General features: G+C 42.9%; 1 protein-coding gene across 2 annotated transcripts in view; it reads right to left on the reverse strand.

Moving 5' to 3' along the window:
* The window catches only part of JMJD1C (jumonji domain containing 1C), a 213,147-nt gene that overhangs the window by 54,619 nt on the left and 135,642 nt on the right, over window positions 1-22,886 (reverse strand). For both annotated transcript variants that reach the window (XM_070752116.1, XM_070752115.1), the window contains one exon: window positions 506-611. In XM_070752116.1, the coding sequence (XP_070608217.1) occupies window positions 506-512 (7 nt within the window). In that variant the 5' untranslated portion in view covers window positions 513-611. The remainder of the gene's footprint in view (window positions 1-505; window positions 612-22,886) is intronic.

Here is a 22,886-nt window from a genome sequence, read left to right on the forward strand (position 1 = left end):
CAAAGGATTAGAAGAATCCACAAGCGGCCGCTGGGATCGTAACCGGCAAAACCGCCGGGGGAAAACGAAACCGCAACTTCTCCAAAGGAAAAAAGCCGAGCCGCAAACGGCTGGCGCTATTAGTGCAAGTAAATAATAATGATAAAACAAATCTTACTACTTTTGAAGAAAAAGATCGAAGGGAAGGTGTTAGAATGTTGAACGAGCTATCACAATACAACCGCAGGATATGCGAACTGAGCGAATTCTGGGGAAGGGGCGGATCCGGCAAGCTTTTTTAATACTAGGCTCAGTTCCACCGGATTGGACATGAGCAACCCATGTGACTGCTGGACCCGCTCCTTCAGTACGGAGAAATGAAAAACCACTAAATCTGGTCACAAAATCGGAAATAATTGATTCAGTAATATGCAATACTATAACATCACTTTATAACTTAAAAAATTAAAACATAATTCACTATGAGTGTTTATCTAATTACATGACATACATTTCTGAAAATTACCTTGCATAAAAATCTCTTGCACTTTTTGTTCCTTCACCCAGATTTTTACTTCCTCTTGAAGCTGTGGATTATCCCTGAGAACTGGGTTTAAACTGTCTAAATCATCCTAAAGAAAACAGAGAAACACTATGTTTACTAAGCCTAGCAAACATTTATTATTTAATTATTTGATGCAAATACTGCAACCTGGGAAAAAAAAATCAGACAGATGACAGACAATGTCCTCACTGTTTCCAGGCGTTTGCTGAAAAATTTAGAATATATAGATAATATAAAAACATGAAGTGAATATAGAAATGATTTTGGATTTTGTTATTTATATAATGCTTTGTTTAATGATTAGAAGCTAAGTAATATATGAAAAAAGACTTACATCAATACATCATCACCTCGAGGTTCGACTACTGTAATGCCCTCTACATGGGGCTACCTTTGAAAAGTGTTCGGAAACTTCAGATCGTGCAGAATGCAAATGCGAGAGCAATCATGGGCTTTCCCAAATATGCCCATGTTACACCAACACTCCGCAGTCTGCATTGGTTGCCGATCAGTTTCCGATCACAATTCAAAGTGTTGGTTATGACCTATAAAGCCCTTCATGGCATTGGACCAGAATATCTCCGGGACTGCCTTCTGCCGCACGAATCCCAGCAACCAGTTAGGTCCCAGAGTTGGCCTTCTCCGGGTCCCATCGACAAAACAATGTTGTTTTTTCAGGACCCAGGGGAAGAGCCTTCTCTGTGGCGGCCCCGACCCTCTGGAACCAGCTCCCCCCGGAGATCAAAACTGCCCCCACCCTCCTTGCCTTTTGCAAACTCCTTAAAACCCATCTCTGCCATCAGGCATGGGGGAATTGAGACATCTCCCCCCGGGCCTATACAGTTTATGCATGGTATGGTTGTGTGTATGGTTGCTTTTAATAATGGGGTTTTTAGTGTTTTTAAATTATTAGATTTGTTGTACATTGTTTTATTGTTGCTGTGAGCTGCCCCGAGTCTACGGAGAGGGGCGGCATACAAATCTAATAAATAAATAAATAAATAAATATATCATCAAATACCATCAATTTAATATTTATCGATTACACTGCCTTCTGTGTAATTAAATTAAATAATAATTAAATATTTTCCCTGTCACAATTGTGATCTTATTAGATACATCCCAAAATGAAGGTACGAGCATGCATTTTCAACATCGCACCACTTACTAACCTGGTGAATTATCATGGGGAACTGAAGTTCTTCTACAATAGAAGAACACACCACGGTCAAAAACAATCCTTGAGTGTTAGATTAAAAAAATCTCCCTGCATTAAGGAGAAATGGCAAGATTACCCACATGTATTCTACAAAGGTGGGGGTTAGGGTGAGTCTACCTCCCATATACTGGCTGCTGCTGCTGCTACCTGCTTCCTCTTCCTTCCCATGCTGAAGGGCTCCCCTCTCTTCTCGCTCGCTCGCTTTGTAGCCGGCGTCTTTCATTCACTGTGGTGACTCCTCGGCTGCCCAGAGCAAAGGGAGCATTTCTTTTCTCTGGGCGCTGGCAGAGGTTTATTCCCTGTCCAACCATCCAGAGAAAGGAAAATGCTTCGTTCGCTCTGGACTGCCAAAGCCTCCTTAAGCGCCACCGAAAGGCTCCTCTGGCAGCCCAGAAAAGCCAGAGATGGCTGGGATTAAAGGGGGAATGGCAGGAAACTGGCCGGGACTTCGTGCTGCTCTCAAATTTCCTGGGAAATTTTTCCAGGCTCGGGTTCTTAAGTAGAAAATGGTTCTTAAGTAGAGGCAAAAAAATCTTGAACATCCGGTTCTTATCTAGAAAAGTTCTTAAGTAGAGGCGTTCTTAAGTAGAGGTACCACTGTAATTAGTTTATACAATTACTTAATATGTAATTGGGATTACAATAATACAAATTCAATTTAAAAATCAAATTGTACATTAAGACTGGCAGACTTATTCAGAAGGATCAATTCCTCCTCAAACAGAATAGACAGAAGGGTACAGATACAGTATATCTGTTTTTTAATGATAGGGGTTTTTACCCATAGTTTTAATTATTGGATTTGTTTACATTGTTTATAGTTGCTGTGAGCTGCCCCGAGTTTTCGGAGAGGGGCAACATACAAATCTAATAAATTATTATTATTAATTATTATTATGTTTGGGTAAGCGAGCCTCCTTATTTAACACCACTGAGCTATGAATTTGATTGTCAGGAATGTTTTTATCTACAGTTGGATTTGGATTTTATCCTGTACAGTAATACCTCATGATATGAACTTAATTGGTGCAAGGAGGAGGTTCATAAGACGAAAGGTTCGTAAGACGAAACATTGTTTCCCATAGGAAACAATGTAAAGTCAATTAATCCATGCAACCAAAAAAACCAGCACAAAAAAACGGCTTTCGGCGACTGCTGGGAAGCCGCGCAGCTGTTTTAAAAGGTGACAGCCGGCCTGGGGGGCTTCCCAGCACCCCCCCGAACCCGGGTTTGGGGTTCGGGGGGGTGCTGGGAAGCCCACCAGGCCGGCTGCGACCCTTTAAAACAGCTGCGCCGCTTCCCAGCTGTCTCCTGAAGCCGAACGCCAAAGCCGAACTTCCGCGTTTGGCTTCGGGAGACAGCTGGGAAGCCGCGCGGCTGTTTTAAAAGGTCGCAGGCGGCCTGGGGGGCTTCCCAGCAACCTCCCGAACCGAACCCGGGGTTCAGAAAATTTTTGCCTCTTCTTACGAACTTTGTTTGAGTTACGAACCGGCGTTCGGGAGGCTTCTGGGAAGCCCCGCCGCCCGGCTGTCACCTTTTAAAACAGCCGCGCGGCTTCCCAGCAGTCTCCGAACGCCGGTTCGTAACTCGAAAAAAGTTCGTAAGAAGAGGCAAAATTTTTCTGAACCCCGGGTTCGTATCACGAGTTGTTCGTAAGACGAGGGGTTCGTATCTTGAGGTACCACTGTATTTATAAATCTGTTCACAATGTTGCTCAGGCCTACTTCCATTTTCCCTGAGCTACAGTTGATGGATCTGGGCAGTTCCAGCAAAAAAATAAAAATTTGTTAAGATTGGCACCAAGAATGGAGACTTATTTTATTTATTTATTTATTAGATTTGCAGATATGGACGGAAACAGAAATGGGAATGGCTAACTCATTACACTTCATTTAGTCTTCAATGAATAAGAAGCCTGCTTCCAATCTCTTTTTAAAAAAAGACACTTTATTAACTTTATCTACTTTGTTTTCTTTGTTTAGTTTCAAATGGAATGCATGCGCTAGGAAACCTATTCCTTCTCGATTAGTCTCCATCCATATTTGAAACTTGACAGAGTAGATACGTCCAAATTTTAATAAAAGTAGCGGGGATTACCTTGTGCTTTTTAATGATATAGACCAACGATGGCGAACTTATGGCACACAGAGCCATATCTGAGGCCACACGAGGTGTTGCGCGCACTGGCCAGCTGATTTTCGACCTTCTTTTCAGCTGTTTCCGCTTTACATAGGGTTCAGGAAAGCCTCCTGAAGGCTGGAGATGGTGAAAAATAGTTCAATGGGTCAACCGGAAGTTCGGAACTGAAACGGCAGTGGAGCTGCCCTGCTGCTTACCTTCAGATAGTTGGAACCAGGCCTTGCACATCTCGGCCCATTTCTTCTGCAGCCAGCAAAGCTTTCCTGAAGGCCTCTGCAAGTGATAGCAGAACTCTAGATCGATCTGGAGCTTTCTGATCGGCTAGAGAGGCCTACAGGAAAGCTTTGCTGGCTGCAGAAGGGCTGAGATGTGCAAGGCCTGGTTCCAACTACTTGAAGGTAAGTAGCAGGGAAGCTCCACTGCCGTTTCGTTTCCGAACTTCTGGTTGGCTTATTGGGCCATTTCTCGGCCTCCATAGAAACACAGAAACATAGAAGACTGACGGCAGAAAAAGACCTCATGGTCCATCTAGTCTGCCCTTATACTATTTCCTGTATTTTATCTTAGGATGGATATATGTTTATCCCAGGCATGTTTAAATTCAGTTACTGTGGATTTATCTACCACGTCTGCTGGAAGTTTGTTCCAAGGATCTACTACTCTTTCAGTAAAATAATATTTTCTCACGTTGCTTTTGATCTTTCCCCCAACTAACTTCAGATTGTGTCCCCTTGTTCTTGTATTCACTTTCCTATTAAAAACACTTCCCTTCTGAACCTTATTTAACACTTTGACATATTTAAATGTTTCGATCATGTCCCCCCTTTTCCTTCTGTCCCCCAGACTATACAGATTGAGTTCATTAAGTCTTTCCTGATACGTTTTATGCTTAAGACCTTCCACCATTCTTGTAGCCCGTCTTTGGACCCGTTCAATTTTGTCAATATCTTTTTATAGGTGAGGTCTCCAGAACTGAACTCAGTATTCCAAATGGGGTCTCACCAGTGCTCTAAATAAGGGGATCACAATCTCCCTCTTCCTGCTTGTTATACCTCTAGCTATGCAGCCAAGCATCCTACTTGCTTTTCCTACTGCCCGACCACACTGCTCACCCAGTTTGAGACTGTCAGAAATCACTACCCCTAAAGGTAGTGTTCAGGAGGCTTTCCTGAATCCTGGGGAGGCTTTCCCAAACCCTGGGGGCAATGCGGGGGTTGTGTACATGTGGGGGGGAGGGCATTGCATTATAAATGTGGCCAAGCACACTCATGCTATCGTGCGCGTGCGCACCCTTTTGGCATCTGAGCCAAAAACGTTTCGCCATAACCGATATAGCCTATGGAAGCCATTTCTGCATTAAATACTAATACTAAATAAAAAGGTAAAAAGTGCTTGAAAACTATCTGCAGAGTCAAATAAACCTACTCTGTTTATAATATCTGTCTCAAAAGTACCTAAGCTAAACTGCTAGCTATCATCATCATCAAAATCTGTGAAAGGACGGGGTGTCAATGATTTCTGGCATTTTATCCAGTTTTATTTCATCTCTTCAGATCGTGCAGAATGCAGCTGCAAGAGCAATCATGGGCTTCTCTAAGTATGCCCATATTACTCCAACACTCCGCAGTCTGCATTGGTTGCCGATCACAATTCAAAGTGTTGGTTATGACCTATAAAGCCTTCATGGCACTGGACCAGAATATCTTCGGGACCGCCTTCTGCCGCACGAATCCCAGCGACTGGTTAGGTCCCACAGAGTTGGCCTCCTCCAGGTCCCGTCAACTAAACAATGTCGTCTGGCGGGACCCAGGGGAAGAGCCTTCTCTGTGGTGGCTCCGACCCTCTGGAACCAGCTCCCCCCTGAGATTAGGATTGCCCCCACCCTCCTTGCCTTTCATAAACTCCTTAAAACCCACCTCTGCCGTCAGGCATGGGGGAATTGAAACATCTCCCCCTTGCCCATGTTGTTTTGGTGTTTGATTGATTGTGTGCTTGTTTTTTATTTATATTGGGGTTGCTTTTATGAATTTTTTAACCTAAAACTGTAATTAGATTGGTAAATATTAGATTTGTCGCTATGTACTGTTTTTGCCATTGTTGTGAGCCGCCCCGAGTCTGTGGAGAGGGGTGGCAAATAAATCCAATAAATCTAATCTAATCTAATCTTTACTGAAGTTTAGAAAAAAGAAATTGCTTCCTTCACTAAGATGAAAACTCAATTTGCATTCCTTTTAAAATGCTCCACATCCTTTGGACATGACACGAACATTTACCAATCATAACTCTTAAATATCCAGGATAAAAAAGCTGGCATTCCGCCCCCCTCCCCCCATAAAGCCACAGCATAGGCTTACAAAATCTGTTCTTCACACACTAAAATCAGTAAAACAAATAAAATGCAAGTAGTCCTCAACTTACAAGCATTCATTTAGGGACCAAAAATGGCACTGAAAAAGGGCGACTTGCAACTAGTCCTTGCACTTACACCACTGCAGCCCCCCCCTACCCCCCAGTCATATGATCAACATTCAGGCACTTGATAACTGGGATGTATTTATGATGTCTGCTGCATCCTGATTGATATGTGATCTTTCCAGCCAGCTTCCAAACAAGCAAAGTCAATGGGGGAAATCAGATTCACTTCTAGCATTTTGTATTTCTAGACTGCCCATGTCCCTACAAAAGAACTCTTAAAAGGTCGCATGATTCACTAAACTAAAATAATTTGTTTAACTGTGGCATAAAAGGTTGTAAAACTGGGTGCAACTCATTTAACTGACTTGCTAAGCAATGGAGATCCTGGTCTCCATCGTGGGCGTAAGTCTAGAACAACCTATAAAAGGTGACATCACTAGCAGAATCTCCCAGGTAGATCAAAGTGGCTGGACTAGTTCCAGTGGGAGAATGCAGGTGACATAAGTAGGTGACAAGCCACAGGAATGTAAATCTAGGAACAACCTTGGTGAATGTGAGTTCAAGTTTTCTTTAGACATGAAAGCCGGCTGGATGGCCTTGGGCCAGGCACCCTCTCTCAGCCCAATTCACCTTTCAGTTGTTGTGGGGAAAATAGAAGGAAACTTGCTGTGTTAGATATGTTTTTGCCTTGAATTATTTCTAAAAATAACAAAGATGGGCTATAAATAAATAAGTAAAAATAAACAGGATAATTACATGTATACGTAATAATCCTAAAGAACTGTTATCAATTTTTATTTCCTATAATTTGAAGCACAGATTTAAAGTATTCTTTTTTTTAAAAAAATATTTTTATTGAGTTTTTCTTAAAAAGACAAACAAAGACATACAACATTAAACATTCAAGGAGCTGTCATTGCTCCGCTTATCTTAGAAGTCTAACTACTACAAAAAATAAAGCCTTAACTATAATCAGATCAATAGAAAAATAGCATACATTTTTATTAAACATTTGTTAAATTTGACTCTATATGTTAATTTAATTACTTTGTCTGTAAATTCTTTTATTAAAAAAATATAATATAATGAATAGCATATCTGAATTTACTTTACTATAACATTATAAGTTAAAGTAACAAGAATTTAGTTTTTCTTTTTTTGAACCTATAGTTTTGAAATTTTATAAGTTAGAGTTTAATAGTTTTAAAAGTATTCTTTAAAAAAAAGCTGACCAAAACTGCAGTATCTTTAATAAAAGACTGAAATCTTTATTTCAAAATGAGTAACTTAATCTGATGTATTATTCATAGAAGCGATAGAAAAGAATAATAAACAACATTTAAGGATGAACTGGTAAGATGCAGATATAATCCTTCAAATTATATTTCAAAATCAAAAGTTACTATGGACAGGAAATAGTTTTGCTCAGAAACACTGAAACATTAACTTTAATTGGAGAAAGAAATTATGTATTGAAAATGAAATTCTATATTTTAGTGCATATTTCCAATACAGTAATGGTTAAAATTTCCTACATTCACAAACTGCAGCCAGGAAATAAATTCCCAGTAATGCAGACTTCACTGTTTATAGCCAGGAAAACCATGAAAAGAATAATTTGTCTGCTTGTGGAAGTTTCTTCCCTCGTACACATGAAATGGAAGGACTCCCAGCCTTTAGGAATGTTGCCAAGAAATAAAGCTGAAAGTCTCTACATGTGCAAGTAGAAGCACCTTCACATTTCCAAGGTTCTTGGCCGAGGGAAAATGGCCAATCATTCAAGACTGCACGCTGTCCACAAATTGCATAGCAGTGTTTGTCTAGAAGTGCTGAATCACTATTGAGAAATAGTTTGAACTACTGCCAGTGTTTATGGAGTCTTTCAAATTACCTTCAACATCTAAAAGAAAACTTAAAAACTCAAACACTTCATATATTAATAGGCAATCACAGTTCTCCACAATTCTTTCTATCTATCTATCTATCTATCTATCTATCTATCTATCTATCTATCTATCTATCTATCTATCTATCTATCTATCTATCTACCTACCTACCTACCTACCTACCTACCTATTAGATTTGCATGCCGCCCCTCTCTGTAGACTCGGGGCGGCTAACAACAATAATAAGACAATATAAACAAATCTAATATTTAAGTTTAAGTTACATTAAAAACCCTAATTTAAGAAACCAATCATACATACAGACATACCAAGCATAAATTTTATAAGCCTAGGGGGAAGGGAATATCTCAATTCCCCCATGCCTGACGACAGAGGTGGGTTTTAAGGAGCTTATGAAAGGCAAGGAGGGTGGGGGCAATTCTGATCTCTGGAGGGAGTTGGTTCTAGAGTTTCGAGGCCGCCACAGAGAAGGCTCTTCCCTTGGGTCCCGCCAGACGGCATTGTTTAGTCAACGGGACCCGGAGAAGGCCAACTTTGTGGGATCTAACTGGTCGCTGGGAGTCGTGCGGCAGAAGGCGGTCCCGGAGATATTGTGGTCCGATGCCATGAAGGGCTTTTGTTCACTAATTTATTGGATAGGGTAGAAAGTTCTCAAGTTACAATATTTCCCCAGCAGTGACTCATGGTGTCACCTAGAGTTGTGTTTCTCAATCAAGCTCAGCATCTTTAAGATATGTCTGAATCCCCATTCAGTCTGGGAGTTGGTCCATACAGCTTAAGTTGCTGAACTTGAGAAATGTTGAAAGAAAGGACTTTTAAGTGACCATAAGTTCAGGACTTTAGAGTAGAAGACCCTAAAGCAGTGATGGCGAACCTTTTTTTTCTCGGGGTGCAGAAAGAGTGTGTACACATGCTATTGCACATGCCTGAGTGCCCACACCCATAATTCAATGCCTGGGGAGGGCAAAAACAGCTTCCCCCGCCCCCCCGGAGGCCAGAAATGGCCTGTTTCCCAACTTTTGGTAGCCTTGTGTATCACCCTTCCCAGGCTCCAAAGTTTCCATGGAGCTGGAGGAGGTAAAAATGCCTTCCCCCATCTGCCCGGAGGCCCTCTGGAAGCCAAAAATGCCCTCCCAGAGCCTCTGTGCAAGCCAAAAATCAGCTGGCTGGCATACACATGCATGTTGGAGTTGAGCTAGGGCAACGGTTCACGTGCCAGCAAATATGGCCCTGCGTGCCACCTGTGCCATAGGTTCGCCATCACTGCCCTAAAGAAAGGAATCTAACCAATAGAGGTAGTCCTCAACTTATGACCCATTTGTTTAGTGACCACTAAAAACTCCCTGAATGAAGGGACTTATGACTGGTGCTTGAAATTATGGCGTTGTAGTGCTTCCCTGCAGTCAACATATTGTGATCTGGGTTCCTGACGCTTATAAAGGGTTGCCATGCCCTTTGTGATCGTGTGGTAGCCATTTATAATCTTCCCTGCCAGCTTCCTCAGAAAGCCAACAGGAAAGCTGGCAGGGAAGGTTGTAAGACCCTTCCTGTCTCTGGTACATTGAGCTTGGTGCGCCAGTTCTCCTCCCCTCTGCGGGTTAGAGAGTTAGAACGGCTTTCTAACCTAGGGCAGAGGGAAGGGAGGTGGTATGCTATAGGGGGGAAAGGAATTGGGGGTGGGTGGCTGGGTGGGAAAGGACTTGTGCAATGCACAGGAAAAAGGATGCTTGAAGGGCTTCCTTTTTCTAGCACAGTGGGCTGGTTCCATCTTGCACACAGAGGCGAGAGGAAGGCCTTTCTCTGGCCTTCCCTTCTGTGGATGAAGCAAAGCTGCCTGCCCTGTTTCAAGAGGAATCTCTTTTGTTCTGTTCATTTAAGCAGCTGCGCGATTGCTTAGCAACTCCATCTGGAAGGACTGGGGTAATAATGGTCATTTGAAAAAGGTGGGAGAAATGGTTCAGATGGCTATCCAATTCTAAAGACGACAAAGCGAAAAATAATTAAAATCGCTTAACATAAACCAAAATAAAGATATGTATAATAAAAAAATCGGACCAAAATCAATACAATCCCTCTCTGAATTCAATCCACTTGATAATGACTAGAAACCTACTAATATTACAACCTATGATTAAGTTTCACTAACAAAAACAACAAACATAATCAAACTAAGCCGTCACAAACCAAACGCCTGCTTGCTTGCAGGTACTACTTCTCCTCTCTCTCTTCTCTCTTTCTTCTCCCCCTCTTTCTCCTTTCTTTCCCTTTCTACCCCTTTTCTTTTCACGTTATTGTTGGATTATCAAATATTACAGCTATAGGATTATTCAAATAAGAATACTGAATACGAAATATTTACATAGGGACAAATACTTGGGATGTGTATATAATAATATATATAAGCTGTGATATAACAACACCGTTTACCCCACTCCCCTCCCACTTTTCTTTTTTGTACTCCCATCCCCCCCTTTCCCCTGTTTTACTTCTTTTTGTATAAACCAATAAAGTATTATTTTTTTTTTTAAAGAAAAAGGTGATCCCAGGGGTGCCTCGATTAAAGACTGCAATGAATTCGGACCCATAATAGGCAAGCTCCATTGCAGTTCTACGTCAAAGATTGCTTCTACTTTTTCTTTTCACACTACAATATGTAGCTTTCAGTGCAAGAAACTTTACAATGTAATATACACTGCTCCTCAAAAAAATAAATAAAGGGAACACTCAAATAACACATCCTAGATCTGAATGAATGAAATATTCTCATTGAATACTTTGCTCTGTACAAAGTTGAATTTGCTGACAACAAAATGAAATGGACTGTCAATCAGTGTTGCTTCCTAAGTGGACAGTTTGATTTCACAGATGTTTGATGTACTTGGAGTAATATTCTGTTGTTTAAGTGTTCCCTTTCTTTTTTTGACCAGTATATGTTTATATACCATGTTTCCCCCAAAATAAGACCCTGCCTTAGATTACATTAGATTAGATTTATTGGATTTATATGCCGCCCCTCTCCGCAGACTCGGGGCGGCTCACAACAATGGTAAAAACAGTACATAGTGACAAATCCAATACCCACCAATCCAATTACAATTTTAAGTTAAGAAATTCATAAAACAACCCCAATATATATAAAAAACAAGCACACAATCAATCAAACACCAAAACAACATGGGCAAGGGGGAGATGTTTCAGTTCCCCCATGCTTGACGACAGAGGTGGGTTTTTAGGAGCTTACAAAAGGCGAGGAGGGTGGGGGCAATTCTAATCTCCGGGGAGAGTTGGTTCCAGAGGGTCGGGGCCGCCACAGAGAAGGCTCTTCCCCTGGGTCTCGCCAAGCGACATTGTTTAGTTGACGGGACCCGGAGAAGACCCACTCTGTGGGACCTAACTGGTCGCTGGGATTCGTGCGAAACCAAAAAAAAAAAAAGGTACCAGGTCTTATTTTTGGGGGAGAGACTGTAATCCACTGACTCACCTCACTTCTGTGCTTGGCTCTCAGTCTCTTTTTCACTATCAGAGTCCTTCAGGAACTTCTCCATCAATGCTCTGCAGTGGTCCTCAACCTTTCTAATGCTGCGACCCTTTGATACAGTTCCTCATGTTCTGGTGACCCCCCCCCCAAACCATAAATCTAGCGCCAATTCTCCCAACAGAGTTTTAAGCTGATTGGCAGGAAGGCCACTATAAATGCCTGATTGGTCGGATTGTAAAAATATGTTCCAGGGCCCCAGAATAGAAGCTTTGTCTTTTCCCATGGTCTTAGGCGACCCTGTGAAACGGTTGTTCGACCTCCAGGTTGAGAAACGTAGAAACATAGAAGACTGACGGCAGAAAAAGACCTCATGGTCCATCTAGTCTGCCCTTATACTATTTCCTGTATTTTATCTTATAATGGATATATGTTTATCCCAGGCATGTTTAAATTCAGTTACTGTGGATTTATCTACCATGTCTGCTGGAAGTTTGTTCCAAGGATCTACTACTCTTTCAGTAAAATAATATTTTCTCACGTTGCTTTTGATCTTTCCCCCAACTAACTTCAGATTGTGTCCCCTTGTTCTTGTGTTCACTTTCCTATTAAAAACACTTCCCTCCTGAACCTTATTTAACCCTTTAACATATTTAAATGTTTCAATCATGTCCCCCCTTTTCCTTCTGTCCTCCAGACTATACAGATTGAGTTCATTAAGTCTTTCCTGATACGTTTTATGCTTAAGACCTTCCACCATTCTTGTAGCCCGTCTTTGGACCCGTTCAATTTTGTCAATATCTTTTTGTAGGTGAGGTCTCCAGAACTGAACACAGTATTCCAAATGTGGTCTCACCAGCACTCTATATAAGGGGATCACTGCTCTAGAGGTTGTTCAGATGTCGCCATGGAAGCCAGCAGGCACTTTGAGAAAATGCAACTGGATAGGACAAAATGGCACCAAGGATGGCTTCCCCCACGACTGGATGACTGTTGGCAGGTCACAAGCTGCTCTTCGCGAAGCAGCAAACACAGCAAGTCTAGTATTACTAGCGCTGTGCGCTTAGGCGACTAGGCAGGTAGGCGGCAATGATACTCCTGGAGGAGTCAGCTATTGGCTGAAAGGTCACTAAGAAAGAACATGTGGCAAGACAAAGTGGCGCCCCGGTGTCTTCCGAGCAAGGCGGAGACCGATCAAAGGCTCTTTAGCGAATTTAGAAAACCGCCTGCCCCCCAGCCTTAGTGGGAAAGAGAAGCGCAAAGCTCTGCTGGCCAAAAAACAATTGGATATTTGGGACTGCGGCTTGGCTGGCTGGGCAATGCTCACACACTCTTTCTGCCACAGCTGCTATTGTTAAAGTTTCAAGTTTCAAGTTTTATTGGATTTATATGCAGCCCCTCTCCGAAAACTCGGGGCAGCTAACAACAATCATGAACAATATACAATAAAATCCAATACTAAAAGCAAATTAAAACCCCTTAATATATAAAAACCAAACATACATACAAACATACCATGTATACAGTAAGACCTCACCTATCGCTGGTGTTACGTTCCAGACCTGGCCGCGATAGGTGAAATCCGCGATGAGGAATTTATCGACTGATAGTACTTATTTAAGTATTTATATTGTAATTGTTTGGTAAGTTTTCATTGTTTTAAGTGTTTATAAACCCTTCCCACACAGTATTTATTTTAGATACAGTATTTAAATACAGTATTTACAATTTTAGATATATATTTTTTGAAAAACCTGCCGATTGAGTTCCGCAGGCTGTTTAAATCTGCCGATCGACTTCCTCAGAAACCCGCGAACCAGCGAAGATCCGCGAATGATTTTTCTCATTAATATTTCTTGAAAACCCGCTATGAAGTGAATCCGCAGTAGGTGAAGCGCGGTATAGCGAGGGACTACTGTACAGTTGTAACGGCTTAGGGGGAGAAAAAAGTCTTAATTCCCTCATGCCTGGCGGCAGAGGTGGGTTTTAAGTAGCTTACGAAAGGCAAGGAGGGTGGGGGCAATTCTAATCTCTGGGGGGAGTTGGTTCCAGAGGGCCGGGGCTGCCACAGAGAAGGCTCTTCTCCTGGGTCCCGCCAAGTGGCATTGTTTAGTTGACGGGACCCGGAGAAGACCCACTCCGTGGGACCTAACTGGCCGCTGGGATTCGTGCGGCAGAAGGCGGTCCCTGAGGTAATCTGGTCCGGTGCCATGAAGGGCTTTATAGGTCATAACCAACACTTTGAATTGTGACCGGAAACTGATTGGCAACCAAAGCCGCCTACATGCTTCCCGACGTGTAAGAGGCAGTGCAAATAGCTCCTCTATTCAAGGAGGCAGGAAGGAGGCACCAACAGCCTGTGTCTTGGAAAGTTTCGATGAATCTAGTTCACAATTTTAATACAGATCTACCGTACACCCGCCCACCCTTTCCTTCCTTCTACTCTTCCTTCTTCTTTCCTTTCCTTTCTTTTTGTATGTCTGTATGTTTGTCGACATTTTTTGTTTATTTGTCTCTGTCTATTGTCAAATGCATATCGTTTAGATTACAGTGTTCCCTCGATTTTCGGAGGTTCGAACTTTGCGAAAAGTCTATACCACGTTTAAAAAAAAATATTAATTAAAAAATACTTTGCGGCTTTCCCCCCTATACCACGGTTTTTCCTGCCCGATGACGTCATATATCATCACCAAACTTTCATCCGCCTTTAATAAATATTTTTTTAAATAAACTTTAATAAAGAAACATGGTGAGTAATAATCTACATGGTTGCTAAGGGAATGGGGAATTGCAATTTAGGGGTTTAAAGTGTTAAGGGAAGGCTTGTGATACTGTTCATAGCCAAAAAATAGTGTATTTACTTCCGCATCTCTATTTCGCGGCAATTCAATTTTCACGGGCAGTCTCGGAACGCATCCCCCGCGAAAATCGAGGGAACACTGTATAATTTGACATGATTATTGTTTTAATCTCCAATTACCTATTTCTCACATTTTACCCCCCTGTAATTCGACAGGTCTATATTGTTAAATGTAATTAAATGTATTCATTGTATATTTGTAAATAAAAACTTTTATAATTATAAAACTTTGAAAATAAAAAAAAAAGAAAGTTTCGATGAAGACTGGTGGAGTGCAGAAGCTCTGGCGGCAGCTCTGGAGGTAGGAATCCCACTGGCCAAATAATGGCCACCCACAGGCAAGGAGACAAACGGCTTTCCCCACGGCTCTAGCCGAAGCTCTGAGTCACTAATGACCAGCGATTCTGCTGGAGTGGGAATCAGGCAACTCAGATGGTTGATATGGAGATAAACTGCAAGATGAAATAGGTGAATTCTCAACAGAGTGAAGAGTTAGCACCACACATCTGTCCTTGTCTGACAACTGAGTAAAACTGGGGATCCTGGTACAGAGGAAGAGCTAAACAGACTCATCTTATTGGCTGAACAGATGAGGACAACCCATGTCTAGATGCTAGCTCCACCCTCTATGGCAGAGCCAGCACAATGTTGTCAGATGTCATTACCTTATTTTTCCTGAAAATAAGACGCTGTCTTATGCAGGGCTTTATTTTTTGGCAAACACGATTTCAGGGTGATCAGTTCATCTGGGCACCCCTCTCTCCCAGGGTGTGCACACAGGGTAGTGACCACACAGGGGTCAACATTGCCTGGCAGTAGCTGCAGCCCGCTGGACCCTTTGAAGCCTGCGCTGCAAAGGTGAGTGGATTACCTGTCCAAGCAGCAGACAGTGGCAGTGGCATGGAGAGAGGGAATTATGTAATCTGGACACGCCATGCAGGCCATGGGAAAGCCGAGAGTTGGTGGGCCGGAACAGCCGGGTGGCTTGTCTTTGTCTGTTGGCACTGGCAGCAGACAAAGGTTATGACCTATAAAGCCCTTCATGGCACCGGACCAGATTATCTCAAGGTCCGCCTTCTGCTGCGAGAATCCCAGCGACCAGTTAGGTCCCACAGAGTGGATCTTCTCCAGGTCCCGTCAACTAAACAATGCCGCTTGGCGGGACCCAGGGGAAGAGCCTTCTCTGTGGCAGCCCCGGCCCTCTGGAACCAACTCCCCCCAGAGATTAGAATTGCCCCCACCCACCTTACCTTTCGTAAGCTGCTTAAATCCCACCTCTGCCGCCAGGCATGGGGGAATTGAGATGCTCTTTCCCCATAGGCCTTTACAATTTTATGCATGGTATGTCTGTATGTATTTTTGGTTGTTATATTAATGGGTTTTTAATAGTTTTTAGTATTGGATTATTATTGTACGCTGTTTTATGATTGCTGTTAGCCGCCCCGAGTCTTCGGAGAGGGGCGGCATACAAATCCAATAAATAAATAAATAGATGCACAGTATATGTGCGTGCGGGTGTGCCACACAATCTGGATGTGCTGCGTGGGCTGCAGGCAAGCTAAGAGGCGGTGGGGTAGAGTGGGCGGCTGGCCTTGAGAGGCTCATGTTCAAATCTCTTGCCTTACTTGCAGCCTGTGCCGATTGTCTGCTCCTCTCCCTCCACGCTTCTGACTCAATTTGCTGCCGTTGCAGCCACACAAAGACAAACCTCCTGCAGCCGCCCACCTATTCCAGCTCACTGGTCTCGCAGCTTTCGTGTGGCATGCCTGGATTACATGCCTCCCATCCCGCTTCTGCCTGCTTGGGCCGGTAATCAATTAAACTGTGCTGCACAGGCTGTGGCTGGACACCATGGGCTCCTGTGCACTTGCTGCCTCCTGTTGCTGGCTACACCCACTCCCCTTCACTAGGGTGGGAAAATTAGGCTAGGTCTTATTTTTGGGCTAGGTCTTATTTTGGGGAAACACGGTGCCTCAGCTGCTATTATTATTATTATTATTATTATTATTATTATTATTATTATTAATTAGATTTGTATGCCGCCCCTCTCCGTAGACTCGGGGTGGCTCACAACAATAACAAAGGCAATGTAAGAACAAATCTAATAATTTAAAAAACACTAAAACCCCCATTATTAAAAGCAAGCATACACACAAACATACCATGCATAAACTGTATAGGCCCGGGGGAGATGTCTCAATTCCCCCATGCCTGACGGCAGAGATGGGTATTAAGAACTTTACGAAAGGCAAGGAGGGTGGGGGCAGTTCTGATCTCCGGGGGGGAGCTGGTTCCAGAGGGTCGGGGCTGCCACAAAGAAGGCTTTTCTCCTGGGTCCCGCCAAACGACATTGTTTAGTCGACGGGACCCGGAGAAGACCAACTCTGTGGGACCTAACCGGTCGCTGGGATTCGTGCGGGACAAGGCGGTCCTGGAGATATTCTGGTCCGATGCCATGAAGGGCTTTATAGGTCATAACCAACACTTTGAATTGTGACCGGAAACTGATCGGCAACCAATGCAGACTGCGGAGTGTTGGTGTGACATGGGCATATTTAGGGAAGCCCATGATTGCTCTCACATTTGCATTCTGCACGATCTGAAGTTTCCGAACACTCTTCAAAGGTAGCCCCATGTAGAGAGCATTACAGTAGTCGAACCTCGAGGTGATGAGGGCATGAGTGACTGTGAGCAGTGAGTCCCGGTCCAGATAGGGCCGCAACTGATGCACCAGGCGAACCTGGGCAAACGCCCCCCTCGCCACAGCTGAAAGATATTTCTCTAATGTGAGCTGTGGATTGAGGAGGACGCCCAAGTTGTGGACCCTCTCTGAGAGGGTCAATAATTCCCCCCCCCCCCAGTGTTATGGATGGACAGATGGAATTGTCCCTGGGAGGCAGAACCCACAGCCACTGTCTTATCTGGGTTGAGTTTTTTTTAATATGCTTTTGTATTGTTCTTACAGCTTTTGTTCCAGCTATATTGTTTTAGCTATTTGCCATCAATCCAGAGTTTATTGATGTGTGGGCTTTGTAAACTGGAATAAATAAAATAATATAGGAAGTGGAAATTTAATTAGTGGAAGCCCGTAATTCTGGGAATGGTTAAAAATAGCAAGAGAGGAAAGAATTAAGTATTTAGCATGCTTCTCCAGACCAACTAATCCCCCTCAGAAATATAGGGACTTAATCACACTCAACAGATGGTTGCTGATGTGCTATCTGCTATCTCTATTCAAATCAGCTATCCAGTTTGCAATTATACCTCTACGTGAAGCAGCACAGAAACAGCAGCAGTGAACAATAAACAGAACAATCTCACACATCATCACTGAATGTTGTTCTGCTTATTCCTTGCCTCCCTTTTCAGGTCACCATTATCACCCTGCAGCACATTGGAGGAGATGAGTCATTTACCAGACAGAACCACAAAACTCCCACTAATCACTTCAAAGTAGAAAAAAAAATGAAAAAGGAATCTGAAATTCAATACAACAACTTGCACTACACCAATGATTCTACGCTGATAGTTTAAAATGCAAAGGATCTGCAAAGCCCTAACATTTCAAAGAATAGCCATGTAGGACTTGGCGGGTACCCAGGGGAAGAGCCTTCTCTGTGGCGGCCCCGGCCCTCTGGAACCAACTCCCCCCAGAGATTAGAATTGCCCCCACCCTCCTTGCCTTTCGTAAGCTACTTAAAACCCACCTCTGCCGCCAGGCATGGGGGAATTAAGAATCCCTTTTCCCCTAGGCCTTTACAATGTTACGCATGGTATGTTTGTATGTATGTTTGGTTTTTTATATTAAGGGGTTTTTAATCGTTTTTAGTATTGGATTATTATTGTACGCTGTTTTATGATTGCTGTTAGCCGGCCCGAGTCTTCGGAGAGGGGCGGCATATAAATCAAATCAAATCAAATCAAATCAAATCAAATCAATAAATAGATAGATAAATAAAATTTAAAATAAAATAAATAAAATAAATAAATAAATGATATTTAAATGCTGTGATGTGCCTATACCTAAAGTTCAGAATCCTACGAAATCATGGTGCTTGCTACGACTCTCTATGGATGTAAAAGTTGGACTTCAAAGAAGCAGAATAGGAAAAGCACTGAACTTCTGTGTTAAAGAAGACTCCTGAGAATACAGCTGATAGCTAAGAAAACAAACTGATGCATCATTGAACAAAACAACCCAGAATTCTCACTTGAAGCACAAATGACCAGGCTGGGACTATAATTTGGACACATTATGCAATATACTAATAACAAAAGATTTAAGAGCCAAAGCCCACTGCAACAATATAGCCTAGAAGGCTTCAAGAGTTGTAAACCTAATCCTACGTAGCTTCTGCTCTGGCAATCTCACACTACTTACCAGAGCTTACAAAACTTTTGCCAGACCCATCCTCGAATACAGCTCATCTGTTTGGAACCCATATCGCATCTCAGACATTAACACCCTTGAAAATGTCCAAAGGTACTTCACCAGAAGAGCCCTTCACTCCTCCACTCGAAATAGAATACCCTATGAGACTAGACTTTCAATCCTGGGCCTAGAAAGTTTAGAACTAAGACGCCTTAAACAAGATCTAAGTATTGCCCACAAGATCATATGCTGCAACGTCCTGCCTGTCGGCGACTACTTCAGCTTCAACCACAACAACACAAGAGAACACAACAGATTTAAACTTAATATTAACCGTTCCAAACTTGACTGTAAAAAATATGACTTCAGTAACCGAGTTGTCGAAGCGTGGAACTCATTACCGGACTCCATAGTGTCATCCCCAAACTCCCAACACTTTACCCTTAGATTATCTACAGTTGACCTCTCCAGATTCCTAAGAGGTCAGTAAGGGGCGAGAACAAGTGCACTAGAGTGCCTTCCGCCCCCTGTCCTATTGCTCTCCTATATCTCCTATACCTTTCTTCTATTCCTATATCTCTTCTTCTATTCTTTCATTGATATGTTCTATTCCTATACTTTCTTTTCTATTCTTTCTTAGATATATTTTACTATGAGTATATAGATATATACCCACTAAAACCCTCATTGTGTATTGGACAAAATAAATAAATAAATAAAAATAAATAAATAAATAAGATTCTAATGCTGGGAAAGTTGGAAGAAAAGAGAAGAACAGAACAACTTGCAACAAGGTGGATGGACTCAGTTACAGTGGCTTGAAAGAATCTGGAGAATCTATGTGGCCACTAAGAATCAAAAACAACTTAATGGCCAAGTAATCAATCACTCTTATTGCCACTATCACAAGAGTAACAGTTATACTTACAACTAAACCAAGAGCAGTCAACGAAGCGGCGGAAGTGATGTGCCGGTGTCTGGAGGCTGTTGGGGCCTGGATGGGTGTCAACAGACTCAAGCTCAACCCGGATAAGACGGAGTGGCTGTGGGTTTTGCCTCCCAAGGACAATCCCATCTGTCCGTCCATTACCCTGGGGGGGGAAATTACTGACCCCCTCAGAGAGGGTCCGCAACTTGGGCGTCCTCCTCGATCCACAGCTCACATTAGAGAAACACCTTTCAGCTGTGGCAAGGGGGGCGTTTGCCCAGGTTCGCCTGGTGCACCAGTTGCGGCCCTATCTGGACCGGGACTCATTGCTCACAGTCACTCATGCCCTCATCACCTCGAGGTTCGACTACTGTAACGCTCTCTACATGGGGCTACCTTTGAAAAGTGTTCGGAAATTTCAGATCGTGCAGAATGCAGCTGCGAGAGCGGTCATGGGCTTACCTAGGTATGCCCATGTTTCACCATCACTCCGCAGTCTGCATTGGCTGCCGATCAATTTCCGGTCACAATTCAAAGTGTTGGTTATGACCTTTAAAGCCCTTCATGGCATCGGACCAGAATATCTCCGAGACCGCCTTCTGCCGCACGAATCCCAGCGACCGATTAGGTCCCACAGAGTGGGCCTTCTCCGGGTCCCGTCAACTAAACAATGTCGGTTGGCAGGCCCCAGGGGAAGAGCCTTCTCTGTGGCGGCACCGGCTCTCTGGAACCAACTCCCCCCCGGAGATTAGAACTGCCCCTACTCTTCCTGCCTTCCGTAAACTCCTTAAAACCCACCTTTACCGTCAGGCATGGGGGAATTGAAACATCTCCCCCTGGGCACGTTTAATTTATACATGGTATGCTTGTGTGTGTGTCTGTTAGTATATGGTTTTTTTAAAAAAATCTTTAAATATTTTAATTAATTGGATTACTTATGATTTGTTTCACTTGTGAGCCGCCCCGAGTCTTCGGAGAGGGGCGGCATACAAATCCAAATAATAAACAAACAAATAAATAAATAATAAAAGAGCAGACAGCTTGCCACGTGAAAGACGTACCATAAAATCTCACATGATTTCATCATATTTGCAAATATTTATTATTTATTTATTGGATTTGTATGCCACCCCTCTCTGAGGACTCGGGGCGTCTCACAACATAACAAGCAATATACAATATACAAACCTAAAAAATCCAATTAATTTCATTAAAAAACCCTTTAGGACCCTACTAATGTTTAAAATCATTCATTCCCATTCACACCACAAAACATACTACATTTGTCGGTCAAATATCCATAGAACGTCAGGTTAAGAACAAATTCTCATTATCTCCAATGGAAGCTTCCCCTCCACCACACCTAAATGCAAGTAGGGAAGACAGGATTTTTGCAAAAAAGGATGCAATTGGAGAAGTTAAGTTTATGGACGATGTCAGGAAGGGAAAATAAAGGGTTGTGGGAAAAAGAATAGCTCATACTTTCATGTTTGTTAATTTTGAAAAATTAACTTGGCATAAAAAAAGAAGTAATCCACTCGTATGAATACTTTACTTCCCTTCATTGAAAAAGTTATACATTTAAGTGCCACTCTACTTGCTCTTTTTAACTCCTTAGCAATTAAAAAAAACACAAGCTGTTCGTTGCCCATAAATTATTAAATTTATTGAAGTCCTTAAAATAAATGTCAAAGATTTTTTTTCAGAAAATCTTTGACCTGATCCTCTTCCCACCCATGTGGGATACTCTAAAACAGTAACAAAAAGCAAAAGCAAACATAAATTTATAATAAGATGGTGAGTAGGATTGAGGTCTGTGGAATCTGTACTGGTTTTTTCTTTGGCAAGTCTTGTTGTCAATTATTTTTATTTTTACTACTGTTTCTATCAAATTGCTTAGAAGAGAAATTAACTTGTCAATATACAACTTCTCACATCTCATCTGGGATTTTTCTTTTTTTTTAAATGCTATCTAATTAGAATATAGTGTTTGTTTATAACAGTGTCCATGAAGTCTGCACCATTAACTCACGGGATGACCCTAACAAGATTTTGAAAGGCCAATTAGGTCAATCTGCCGAAGCAGTGGAAGTGATGTGCTGGTGACTGGAGGCTGTTGGGGCCTGGATGGGTGTCAACAAACTCAAACTCAACCCAGACAAGACGGAGTGGCTGTGGGTCTTGCCTCCCAAGGACAATTCTATCTGTCCGTCCATTACCCTGGGGGGGGGGGGAATTATTGACCCCCTCAGAGAGGGTCCGCAACTTGGGCGTCCTCCTCGATCCACAGCTCACATTAGAGAAACACCTTTCAGCTGTGGCGAGGGGGGCGTTTGCCCAGGTTCGCCTGGTGCGCCAGTTGCGGACCTATTTGGACCGGGAGTCATTGCTCACAGTCACTCATGCCCTCATCACCTCGAGGCTCGACTACTGTAACGCTCTCTACATGGGGCTACCTTTGAAAAGTGTTCGGAAACTTCAGATCGTGCAGAATGCAGCTGCGAGAGCTATTATGGGCTTCTCTAAGTATGCCCATATTACTCCAACACTCCGCAGTCTGCATTGGTTGCCGATCAGTTTCTGGTCACAATTCAAAGTGTTGGTTATGACCTATAAAGCCCTTCATGGCACCGGACCAGAATATCTTCGGGACCGCCTCCTGCCGCACGAATCCCAGCGACCGGTTAGGTCCCACAGAGTCGGCCTTCTCCGGGTCCCGTCAACTAAACAATGTCGGTTGGCGAGGCCCCGGGGAAGAGCCTTCTCTGTGGTGGCCCCGACTCTATGGAACCAACTCCCCCCAGAGATTAGAACTGCCCCTACTCTCCCTGCCTTCCGTAAACTCCTTACAACCCACCTTTGTCGTCAGGCATGGGGGAACTGAAACACCTCCCCCGGGCATGTACAATTTATGCATGGTATGTTTGTGTGTGTGTTTGTTAGTAAAACGGAGTTCTTTTTAAATATTTTAAATTATATTTGGATTTGTTATGAATTGTTGTATCTTGCTGTGAGCCGCCCCGAGTC

This window comes from Erythrolamprus reginae, chromosome 5, assembly GCF_031021105.1.
Source record: "Erythrolamprus reginae isolate rEryReg1 chromosome 5, rEryReg1.hap1, whole genome shotgun sequence".
Lineage (NCBI taxonomy): Eukaryota > Metazoa > Chordata > Lepidosauria > Squamata > Dipsadidae > Erythrolamprus > Erythrolamprus reginae.